This window comes from Harpia harpyja, chromosome 1, assembly GCF_026419915.1.
Source record: "Harpia harpyja isolate bHarHar1 chromosome 1, bHarHar1 primary haplotype, whole genome shotgun sequence".
Lineage (NCBI taxonomy): Eukaryota > Metazoa > Chordata > Aves > Accipitriformes > Accipitridae > Harpia > Harpia harpyja.
In genome coordinates, this window is record NC_068940.1 from 81,757,390 (window position 1) to 81,769,882 (window position 12,493).

Consider the following 12,493-nt stretch of genomic DNA (forward strand, 5'->3'; position numbering starts at 1 on the left):
GCACTGATCACACAACGGGCTCGCATAGGAAACCCCAGTTGCCCAGGAATTGTGGAAGTGATCACGGACTGGCCAGAAGGCAAAGGTTTTGGAATGTCGCCAGAGGAGGAGGTGGCACGTGCTGAAGAGGCCCCGCTGTATAATAAACTGCCAGAAAATGAGAGGCAATATGCCCTGTTCACTGATGGGTCCTGTCGCATCGTGGGAAAGCATCGGAGGTGGAAAGCTGCTGTATGGAGTCCTACACGACAAGTTGCAGAAACTGCTGAAGGAGAAGGTGAATCGAGTCAGTTTGCAGAGGTGAAAGCCATCCAGCTAGCATTAGATATTGCTGAAAGAGAAAAGTGGCCAGCACTCTATCTCTATACTGACTCATGGATGGTGGCAAATGCCCTATGGGGGTGGCTACAGCAATGGAAGCAGAGCAACTGGCAGCGCAGAGGTAAACCCATTTGGGCTGCTGCACTGTGGCAAGATATTGCATCCCGGCTAGAGAATCTGGTTGTAAAAGTACGTCATGTAGATGCTCACATACCCAAGAGTCGGGCCACTGAAGAACATCAAAACAACCAACAGGTGGATCAGGCTGCCAAGATTGAAGTGGCTCAGGTGGACCTGGACTGGCAACATAAGGGTGAACTATTTATGGCTCGGTGGGCCGATGATGTTTCAGGCCATCAGGGAAGAGATGCAACATATAGATGGGCTCGTGATCGAGGTGTGGACTTGACCATGGACACTATTGCACAGGTTATCCATGAATGTGAAACATGTGCTGCAATTAAGCAAGCCAAGCGGTTAAAGCCCCTGTGGTATGGAGGGCGATGGCTGAAATATAAATATGGGGAAGCCTGGCAGATTGACTATATCACACTCCCACAAACTCGCCAAGGCAAGCGCTATGTGCTCACGATGGTGGAAGCAACCACTGGATGGTTGGAAACATATTCTGTACCCCATGCCACTGCCCGGAACACTATCCTGGGCCTAGAAAAGCAAGTCTTGTGGCGACATGGCACCCCAGAACGAATTGAGGCAGACAACAGGACTCATTTCCGAAACAAGCTCATAGACACCTGGGCCAAAGAGCATGGCATTGAGTGGGTGTATCATATCCCCTATCATGCACCAGCCTCTGGGAAAATTGAGCGATACAATGGACTGTTAAAGACTACATTGAGAGCAATGGGGGGTGGAACTTTCAAACATTGGGATACACATTTAGCAAAAGCCACCTGGTTAGTCAACACCAGAGGATCTGCCAATCGGGGTGGCCCTGCCCAGTCAGAATTTTTACATACTGTAGAAGGGGATAAAGTCCCTGTAGTGCATATAACAAATATGTTAGGGAAGACAGTCTGGGTTACTCCTGCCTCAGGCAAAGGTAAACCCATTCGTGGGATTGCTTTTGCTCAAGGGCCTGGGTGCACTTGGTGGGTGATGCGAAAAGATGGGGAAGTCCGATGTGTGCCTCAAGGGGATTTAATTTTAGGTGAGAATAGCCAGAATTAAACTGTATATTAGTTGCTATATAACCCTGCTACTGTATGTTATCCTTACTATAATTGTTATATGCTATATCCATAGTACTATAGTAAGAATCACTTAGATCAAGCAAGAAAAGAACTGTGATAAAACTGAGCAAAGCGCAGTAGTGATGGAACCAGAACTGACTCCAGCATGCAACAATCCAACGGTGCACACCATCCTCCTGCTGCACCAAATGTCACCTGCTTGTCACACCGCACTGAAGCCCAATTCTGCTCTACCGACTGAGAGGACTTTGCACCATCCCTCCTGCCCAGAAAGACTGGTGTGACAGATGGAGCCCAGAGTTGGAAACTAAATGAACTCAATGAACATTTTATGAACGTGACCCATGAACTAAAGGAATGATATCTCTGTGTGTGTATACATATATATATATCTATCTATCTCATTGTTCATATGTCTTAAAGGGATGGAAAGGTGATGATGATTGATCAGGATGTAACTAAAGGTATGGGAACTGTGCATGACGTCAATGGTATAGAATAAGGGGTGGATACTGTCCTAGTTTCAGCTGGGATAGAGTTAACTGTCTTCCTAGTAGCTGGTACCGTGCTATGTTTTGAGTTCAGTATGCAAAGAATGTTGATAACACTGATGTTTTCAGTTGTTGCTCAGTAGTGTTTAGACTAATGTCAAGGATTTTTCAGCTTCTCATGCCCAGCCAGCGAGAAAGCTGGAGGGGCACAAGAAGTTGGCACAGGACACAGCCAGGGCAGCTGACCCAAACTGGCCAACGGTGTATTCCATACCATGTGACGTCCCATCTAGTATAGGAACGGGGAAGTGGGGACAGGGAATCGCCGCTCGGGGACTGGCTGGGTGTCGGTCGGCAGGTGGTGAGCAATTGCACTGCGCATCATTTGTACATTCCAATCCTTTCATTATTACTGTTGTCATTTTATTAGTGTTATCATTATCATTATTAGTTTCTTCTTTTCTGTTCTATTAAACCGTTCTTATCTCAACCCACGGGTTTTGCTTCTTTTCCCGATTTTCTCCCCCGTCCCACTGGGGGGGGGGGGGAGTGAGCGAGTGGCTGCATGGTGTTTAGTTGCTGGCTGGGGTTAAACCACGACAGGTTGCAAGAAAGGCCAGATTGGAATTGAACCAGCACCCTTCTTACTCCGCAAGTAAGCAGTATGTACTAAGTTTTCCACATCCCACAAGATAAAGATTCAACAGACAGTGACAGTACAAATTCTTACCTACTGTTCGTTACTTTACCTTGTAAGACCCAGTAAACATCACTACTTTTTGCTAACTTTTCCAAAAGAGGCGCAATTGAAGTGATATTGATTTTATATTGTGTGAGGGCTTCATTGCTGCCATTGTGAATCTTGATAGACCACTGGAGAAATAAAGAAAGAGATTCAGAACCTGTATGTCTGAGGACACTTAATTAACTGATTCCATTGCTCTGTTTGTAGCTATTTTTTGTTGTCTCTATAAAGCTAGATTATTTCTTTAGTCTTTGCTTTTAAAGTGCTAAAAATTTTCTTTTGGACCAATCAGCTGTCTAGACAGATAATTACATTCAAACAGACCATTTAAATGTGGAGTATATAATATTCAACTTGACGTATATTTGATTTTTCATAAATTAAATGATGCAAAGTGTTTTAATTAAAAGCCCCTTGACTTTGAACAATGATGAAGTAGCAAAGCCAGTCACATTATATAAAAATCATGGCCAATACAGTCCACTTTACTCTAGGAAAACTGACCACAGCAAGAGATGTGTGCAAGCAAAACTTGACGGTGGTATTGAGATCCAATATTTCCATCTGTTTTGCAGACATCCACAAAGAAAAAAAGAAAAAAAAAGAAAAGAAATAGAGCCATCTTAATTTCTGATTTAATTTTCTACATGTAATGATTGGGAGAATGCTATAGCAGGGCCTGTTGTGATAGCACAAGGGGTAATGGTTTTAAACTAAAAAAAGGTAGATTTAGGCTAGATATAAGGAAGAAATTTTTTATGAGGGTGGTGAAACACTGGAACAGGTTGCCCAGAGAGGTGGTAGATGCCCCATCCCTGGTAACATTCAAGGTTAGGTTGGACGGGGCTCTGAGTAACCTCATCTAGTTGAAGATGTGCCTGCCCATGGCAGGGGGCTTGGACTAGATGACCTTTAAAGGTCCCTTCCAACCCAAACTATTCTATGATTCTATTCTATAGCCACCCAAGAATTTCTCCTAACTTCTGAAGAGAATTTCCCACACTGTAGGAAAAATAGATTTAGCATTTTTTTTAAAGTATTACTGTATCTATACTGATTTAGTAAAAATCTATATAAAAAAAAATTATCCTGAATATAGTGAAATCTCCAGTTATTTCTAAATGTCGACATAAAAATTTTGATGTAAGCCAAGTACACTGGTTAATCCACTTCCTGAGAATATTACTGAAGATAAATGAATAGTTCATGAAACCAAGTAACATGCAGCTGCTCTGAGAACTCACACTGTGGAAAAAAAGCAGTTTCTCCCAGTAGCTAAATCTTTACTCGTGAAATACCTACAGTATTTAGACAGACATTTTAAGAAGCATATTCTATTCAACAGGAAGTCAGGAACCAAGGAGAAGAGCACTGTAGTGACATTCTCAGAGCATCTCCTCTTCCCCAAATAAACAAGCAACTGAGTTTTGTACTAGCTGGAGCTTCTCCAGCTTATGAGACTTTACACCTATTTATAAACTGTTACGCAGTTGACATCTTAAGACAGACATGTCCAGACCAAAGCAGCATGACCAAATCAAGAGCTAAGTTAAAGATACAGGCAAGTTTCAAAATGCTGACAAGTCCAAGGGCACACACCATTTTAATCTAGTAGCAGGCTACCACACTAGTGCTATCCACGGTAATGTCGCTGATGCGCCAGATTTTTGAAGCACTTTATTCTTCTGCAAGTCCCTTAAAATAGGGGATGTTCATCTTTGGCCAACTCTAGGTATCGCTATTAATGTTTTGTGTAAATGTATCGGTGTTATAAAGAGCTGAGCATCACATGCATATTGTTGGTTCGTATCTCCTGCTGTCCATAAAGGACAAGCTATGGCTAATGTATATATATCAGTAAAAAAACCTATTTAGCTAAGAGTTCTGTAGTTTTGCAACCTGACCTTCTGCATGCCAAAACACTATCCGTATATAATGGCATTTTCTGTGTGAAATACAATGACTCATGCTAGTAAGACATGCTAGATTCTCAGACTGAGCAGAGATATTCTAGGCTTACTAAGATTCCTAAAGCTCAAATATTTATGTGGATCCTACAGAGGAAGAGAACTTAGGGGGTTCACCTGTAAGGAAACAGAGGATTTCTGATCCCTCAGGAAATGTGTAGAGGTCTGCATACATATATGACCTTCCCCTAAAATTGGTGGAATTCACCCTAGATTGACATGCCCAGGAGCTTCCAGATTGGTAGAATGCCTGGACTGTCTCTAAACCAAACTGCTTTCAAAGGATTTTGTTTAAAAAGGAACACATTTTTCCCTCTCTACATTTGAGTTGGTATGAAATTGTAACAGTTAATTCCTTTCAAATTCCAGTTCCAAATTATTTGGAAGTAAAGGACATTAAATGTGGAATTAATGACATAAGCAGCTGTTCGACTCTTGACTCCCAGTACCAGCCAACTACTGGAATAGACTACTTAGGTGGGGGCTGTTGTATTCCACCCCTGGAAGTTTTAAAGAATTGGTTGACTCTTGTCAAGTGCAACACAGGTATAACTGATCCTGCTTTGTGGCAAACTGATGGGTTAGGAGACCTCTTCAGGTCCTTGTCAGCCCTGTTTTCTGTGACGCTGCTGCCCATAGCAGTGGTGGAAACTTCCAGTGGAACAAGATGCAGGAAGCACAATCTCTTTGGTTGTTGAATCGTTCATGTAAAATTCAGGGGTTTGCCCATATAAGTCTAAAAGCAATATGTGCGCACAAAAAGAGCATTCCAGATTGCGCCATGCTCAAAAGCAGTATTTTGTGACTGAAAAGAGTTTATTAAAAATGCATCTTAGTTAGTATGCAAGTACTTTTACTTAACTTTTTAAATGAATAATCTGCTTTTAACAAAGCTACTTTATTAGCTAGGTTCAAACTAATCAACGCTTATCAACAAGTACTGCTGCCAAAAAGCAAGTACTGTACATTGCACAGCTATAATAAAATATACCTGATATTTTAGAACTACTTGTTTTAATAACAAATTCACTGAGAGTACATTTTTTTATTATAAATTGGGTTTAACAACTTTGTCATGTAACCAACTTGAAAGCATAAAAATCATGCTACTAGAACTTCTTTCTTTACTAAAATGCCCCATAGATGTATAACTTACCGTGGCAGCTCCTGCTACAATTATATGAGGTTTTGCCACAGAACCCTAAGAAACAAAGGAAAGAGAAATTAGTTTTAACATATTCACAAATTGTTATTATACTGAGCAGGTTAATTAAGACTCGTATCTTAATTAACTGTGACTCGTCCAATGGTTACAAAAGAATAGATTGCAGATATATTACAGAGAACATCAACTTGTGATATACCAGAATTTTCACATAACAGAATCTGCAAAAGTGCAAAGTATACAAACATTATCAATTTAGCAGCATAAGTTCTCTTTACAAGCCATCTAAACATCTTCTCCTAAGGTCAAGTAAACTGTAGATCACACTACTGAAGTACTTTTTCCCTTAGTGTCTCTCAGCATTGTCAAACATGTCTTTGAGCTGTTGTACTGACATGACAGAACAGAAAGTTGTTGCCCCAGAGGTCTGAAAGTTATGTCTAGGACAAGGAACAGAATATGTACTCAAACAGAAGAGTACAAGGAAACAAACAGTGCTGACCACCTCAGTACAAGTTTTGCCTTGGCACAGCAAGTGTTTAGCAGCTCTCATTTTTTTGTAGTAATCACAGAAAAACAAATGATAACTTTCCCTATCTTTATGGAAGGTGTTGTGCAAGAATGACCAATAGGGTAGCAGAAGAATCACCGGGGGACATTACTAAATAACTCCAGGCTATTTAAAGGTCAACAAAGGAAGAAGCATGAAAAATTTAGTTGCCAATCTGTAAACATATTACTCCTTATCAGAATTACACACATAATTTTATGCTGAATAACATGACAAACTGTATCATAACTGTAACGTAAAATTACTATGTAACTTCAGGGAAATATTGAAAAACAAAAAAAATCAAGGCATTCTTGACTTTCCAAATTGCCTTTGTCCTTCAGTTTGGAACACTCAAATTAACGTTAAATATAGAATCATAGCATATCTCAAGTTGGAAGGGACCCATAAGGATCAAAAATGTTTGGTCACATGAAGGTGGAGCCATCGCAGACACAGAGGAAGCAAAACACCAAATCAGAGTAAAATCCTTTCAGCTCTTAATAGGATGAATCAACCTGCTCCTAGGAAATAGGGTTTTTCTGGTTTGGTTTGGGGTTTTTTTGGCCCAAGGGAAGCCATCCTGGGGAGACCAGGAGATGCCCAGAAACATATATACCAGTAAACATCCCCCTTTCACTATTCTGATGTCAAATTTCAGGTCTCTGGTACATAACTAACTGAATGTATGCGATATGCTGCAGTTGCTGGACTCCTAGTAATTACAGTTGTGTGTATGAAAAAAAGAAAGGTAGTAGTCCTCAGTCAGATGCTCTATTTTCCTAAAATAAACAGTTTTTTAAGACAAACCTCAGTCCAAGATTTGATACGTTGCCTCATAGAGCCATTAACTTCTGGATACCACAGGAAATCCTGTAAAATAAATGCAGATTTACTCTGTAAGCTTAATGATGAGCAGTAGACCAATAACAAAAATTCAGAAAACCAAACTAATTGCCATAAATTCAACTGTGAAGGAAAAACACTGGGCTCAAAGTGAGATTTCCTTTATAGTTAGCATGAAAAGCCTGACATCTCACTCTAGCATGGAAAACAGAAAGAAGAGGAAAGAAAAAAAACAGAGGAAAAAAAAAAAAACCAACACAAAACTTTGCCCCCATGAAAAAAGAAGAAGTTTTCATTTGTAGTTCAGGAGTTGGGATTTCACGAAGAAGGTAATTTTTTAGTTTCTGCCAAATGGGATGTCCTTGGGTTTCCAACGTGACCAGGGATAAAACCAAGCTCACATCTATAACTTATTTATTAGAACTTACTTTTTTGCTCTATTTCCCACAGTTTTTACCAAAAGGTTTTCTTTGTTCCAGAACTTAATATAATTGATCATAATTTTCAAACAAAAAGAAAACCTAACAATTTACTTTACAACTTCATAAGTTATCAGCTGTTTAAATCTAATAGTGCAATGGCCATTAAATGCATTACCTACTGACATTTTTTTAGATGTCAGGAGTAGTGCCCAACCTTCATCTAGAAGGACAGTCTAGACTTTGCCTAGTGCTATTATGTCTCTCAGGTAAAGCCATGACTTCCTAGCATCTAGTTACTCCTCAGGTGCAGAACTATTGAGTAGACTACAAATACATATTAAAGTGAAATGGTGGGGATTACATATGCAGAAAGTATTGCGAGGAAACTTTATAATGCGGAATGCAGAAACACTACCAGCAGAGAGGAAATCTCTATCCTCCACTGGCACAGACCTAAAGATTTTGGTAGTTCACTTGAGTACTGTCAATTAACTGTTTGGCAGGTGTGAGTGATCACATAGCCCTCTGCAGTGGCTGAAGGACAGAAGGATCAGTATGATAACTAGAAAGGGCAAAATTAAACTCTCCATTTGTTCCCAGTGACTTTCTCTTTTGTTGGTCAAGTATTTCCACATTTAGATTACTGGGTCACAGACATTCTGAATGTGAAAATTCAGCTACCATGCCAATAATATCAACAGCAATACAGCATCAAAACAAGGAAGCAGCAGACTAGGAATATATTCGTAACTACCTAGGCATCTCCCAAAAGCCCAAACCTGCCCTCTCAAATCTTGGTGGTTAGACACCTACCAAGGCTCAAGGAGTCTTGAAGATGCAGTTCTGTGTCAGGCTACGCCATCATAAATCACATTGCATCGGCCCCTTTGTCCTGCCTGGTGTTCTACCCCCCCTTTTCCAGCACTCAGATAACCATATGATGAGCCACACCAGACGTGACCAAAAAGGAATCCTACAAGGTAATTTTTTGGCTGAATCAACTCCTAAAACAGCCCATTCCACAGCTGTACCAGCTTAGTTACAGCGCAAACACAGGAACATACTGTGAAGGGCAACAGAGCATGACAGCATAGGCTTAAATTGCCATGGGCTCACACCCTAAAATGTTATTCTGTAGCCTAAATCTTAACCAGGTACACAAACAGGTACTGAAAACTCGCTTGCAGGCAACTCAGCAAACACACTGCTGCTTTGGTTCTCATGAACAGAGAATGAGTTGTCTCCAGGGCATAAACAAATACATGACTAGCAGAATCCCAGCGCTGCTGACAGCTGTCATGGGAAGCAAAGAAAGCTATTGAGGACACCATTTCCATTGCCAGGGCAGAGGAGAACAGAGTCCTTCATAAAACCTACCCTCAAGTACTTTGTTTTCTTTTTTTAAGTATCCACATTATAATCAACAATGTGGTTATTCCTCCATGCGAAAACAGTGCAAAGAATACTTGTTGGGATAGCATAGAGAGCTCAGTAGCAATTATGACAATTACCACTCCAAGTAAGTTAGCCCCAGATACATATTCTTACAGCAGTGGAAGAGTAAACTTCCTGGCAAAAGCTATTCTTGGGAAGGTCAAGTTATAAGATCTGACAAAAAGAAAAATTATACACACTTCCAGAGCTTATGCCCAAAGCTAACACAGAATACAAGTACTCAAAGCCAAAGTCTCTCGAAGAATCTTATTCAAAACATAGTATTTTAAGATACACTCTGATATATTTTGTGGAAAATTTGTAAAGAATGTTAATGGTCTAAAGCTTTTTTCTACTTTTACAGCAATTGTGGAAATTTGAAAAATCGAGCTTTGACTGCAATTTGGATTACATTGTATGAAATAATAATATGATTATGACTTGCAATTTAATGCTAGATAAAACCTTACCACTTTAATTGAAGCAGATTTATCTTCAAAGGGGATATTTCCATGCTGTCAAAAAAACCAAAACAATAAAACAAAACACAAACTTTCAGAATGAAACAAAAATATTTACATTCATATGTTAATTTGCCCTCACCCAAAGGTTTATCTTTAGTAGAAAGGATTTTTCTTGTATAAACTTGTCAGTATACTCATGCAAAATGCTTATGTTACTTTCTTGAAAAACAAGCTACTTGCAGAAAGGGTTATTTTTCCTGGAAGAAAAGAAGTCTGAAATGCTTTCTGTTCACTGTTACAAAGGTATAAAATATTTTCCTAAATTTAGCCTTCCAAAATGAGAAAAACTTAGACTTTTTTTATCTTTCTTTTCTTACACTTCCGTTGCCCTAGCCTTCCTTTTCATCTGCCCATCTTCTTTGCACAAAACAACCGACAGTTTTAATTAAAGAATAAAAGAAAATAATCTCAGGCAAGTCTGGAATGCATTATTAAATTTGCTGAGTGAGACTGTAAGAAATCAGAAAGGAAGCAGTCAGATACTGCATACACAATCCTCCTTTAAAATATTACTAAATACAGTATTATTTTCAATCCTGGTCCAAAAGAACAAGTGTATTTCTCTTCCACAAACGGAGATCTTGATTTCATACATACTTGACAAAAGACACCTCTCAACTCAAAATCAATTATAGTACTCTATCATCTCACCACTACTTTTGGGCAGCAACTGTGACCTAACCAACAGACTAGGAAAATCACAGTTATTCGATCAATCAAACATCTTGTTTTGACAAGTGAAAGTGACTGCATGCTGTCTGCTGGACAAGCTGCCAGCTTGGACTTCTAAATGACAGAATTACTAAATAATTGACAAATCTGATGTACAATTGAAAATGAAATGTGTCTTCTCCCTCACATATGTACATACATCCACGAACGGATATGCCTAAGAAGCATGATATAGCAAAAGAAATGAATATTCTGTTCAACAAATGATACAGCTAAATCCTTTCTTACTGCTTCTACTGAGCAAGCTGCAGTTTACATTCTTCACCTTACAAAACTCAGACAGCTCTTCTGCAGCAATCAAAAGGAAGGTAAGACCAGAAGCTATTTTTAGTTTCAGCTTCGAGTTAGACCTGGAAATCTGTCATTGCCCCAAGGATTTTTATGAACAGATTAGATCAGCAATTTAACTGACATTTAAAGTGACAAATTATAACCCATGGATTACTACTATTTAAAAACACACAAAGGAGCAATCATTTTCTCATCAAGAAACCAAATATGAAGTGTAAGTTGCTATGGGACAAGTCAGCTTCATTATTTTATTCCCAGACTGCCACAAGCTTTCTCTTGAGCTTCCTAGTTCACTTCTCAGATTCCCAATCATCTCATCTGTACCCAAATAATTATCTTGGTCTAATCTTGTTCTTCTCCAAAAGACCTTTCTGTGGTTCTTCTTCCTGATGGCTAGGCCAGCAAATGGCATAATTTCTTACTTTTTTGAGGTTTAGAGAAGAGTTATGAGGTAAATTAGGAAGAAAGAAACAAAAACATCATCAAAACAAACTAACTCACCTTATTTCCTTCTTCTTTGACTTGAGGATTTATGAGTTTTATAAATGAATAGAACAGCTGTCGAATTCTAGAATCTCCTATAAACACAATATGTTTGTCTATGAGGCAATTTTTTGCTTCACTGTAAAACAAAACAGCAACATTCATGTTACAGGAAATTTGTGTTTCAGGAAAAAGTCTTTAGCAAATCTACAGAGCAATATAGATAATTCTAAGCATTATATCCAGCTCTAAAGAATGGTAAATCTTTTTTTGAACATGCTGAATTAATAAAAAGTTTAGTGTAAGTTGCATAGAAATGCTAATACAATTAGGCAAATCACCAAGCAGGCTTTCCTATTCTGTGGTGCTACAAACATAGTAGTTTCAAAATGGTAATATACAACATAATTCTAAAATATAAAGTTCTCTTACTAGTAGGTGAAAAAAAAAGTGATTGGTAATTTTATGTGGGATTTTTTTACTTGCAATTCTACACATAAGGTCAGTATTTTCCCTTTCAGCAATCTGAGTGACATATGAAGCTACACAGTCTCTTGCAGTATCTTGTGGCTCTCCATAACACGTATCAGTACTACTATCACCAACATTTATTTGTATTTTTATACACAAATACACCTATGGTAAACACTGTAGACACACAGATAATGCACAAGGAAAAGACTTCCTTCTGATAAATGCTGCATATTTTTGAAAGCCTAAAGAATCAGCTATAAAGTGAAAAATAGGTGACATTGCAATTACTACAGCTGCAGTCAAACAATGACTCTCCTTTTTAGGCAGATGAGCAGAAGACATGTGTTTCCTTACCTATTTTTATACTTATGCATCATACAACTGTGGGGTTGCCATACTTTTTCTCCAAGAAATCTCCCACTGGACAGAAGATACTCACATGTATCGCCACCTTTAAAATGTTATATTAAGATTAGAATTCAGACACATGAAAGTTAAAACCTAGCCCCATTGCTATTAAAAAAAATTGACAATATTTGAAACACAGGAATCGAAACAATCAATAGTAGTAAACCAATCTAACTTATTGCAAAAACACCTTGCACAAATTTCTGCAAATTGCCTTCTCACTTACTATACCACACCTCTCTGTAAATCACTCCTCTATCCACAAAATTTTTGTTATCCCATTTCTGGCGTCAGAAAGATTTTGTGACCTAGAATGGCACTTCCACCAAAAGATGCCAATCCACTGTGCTATCTGCTATCCAGAATACACTTACATGAAATTAAAGAACAGTTCAATATAACAATCTTCTACACAGAATCACCATA

At 38.7% G+C, this 12,493-nt stretch overlaps 1 protein-coding gene across 2 annotated transcripts in view; it reads right to left on the minus strand.

Annotated features, from left to right (window-relative positions):
* Positions 1-12,493, minus strand: part of CASD1 (CAS1 domain containing 1) — a 41,636-nt gene that overhangs the window by 19,190 nt on the left and 9,953 nt on the right. The window contains exons 2-7 of one of the 2 annotated variants that reach the window (XM_052801777.1): positions 12,014-12,110; positions 11,204-11,324; positions 9,626-9,670; positions 7,264-7,326; positions 5,895-5,939; positions 2,776-2,899 (exon numbers count right to left, since the gene is read on the minus strand). In XM_052801777.1, coding sequence (XP_052657737.1) covers positions 2,776-2,899; positions 5,895-5,939; positions 7,264-7,326; positions 9,626-9,670; positions 11,204-11,324; positions 12,014-12,110 — 495 coding nt within the window. The remainder of the gene's footprint in view (positions 1-2,775; positions 2,900-5,894; positions 5,940-7,263; positions 7,327-9,625; positions 9,671-11,203; positions 11,325-12,013; positions 12,111-12,493) is intronic. The other variant, XM_052801785.1, reaches the window with a different exon arrangement.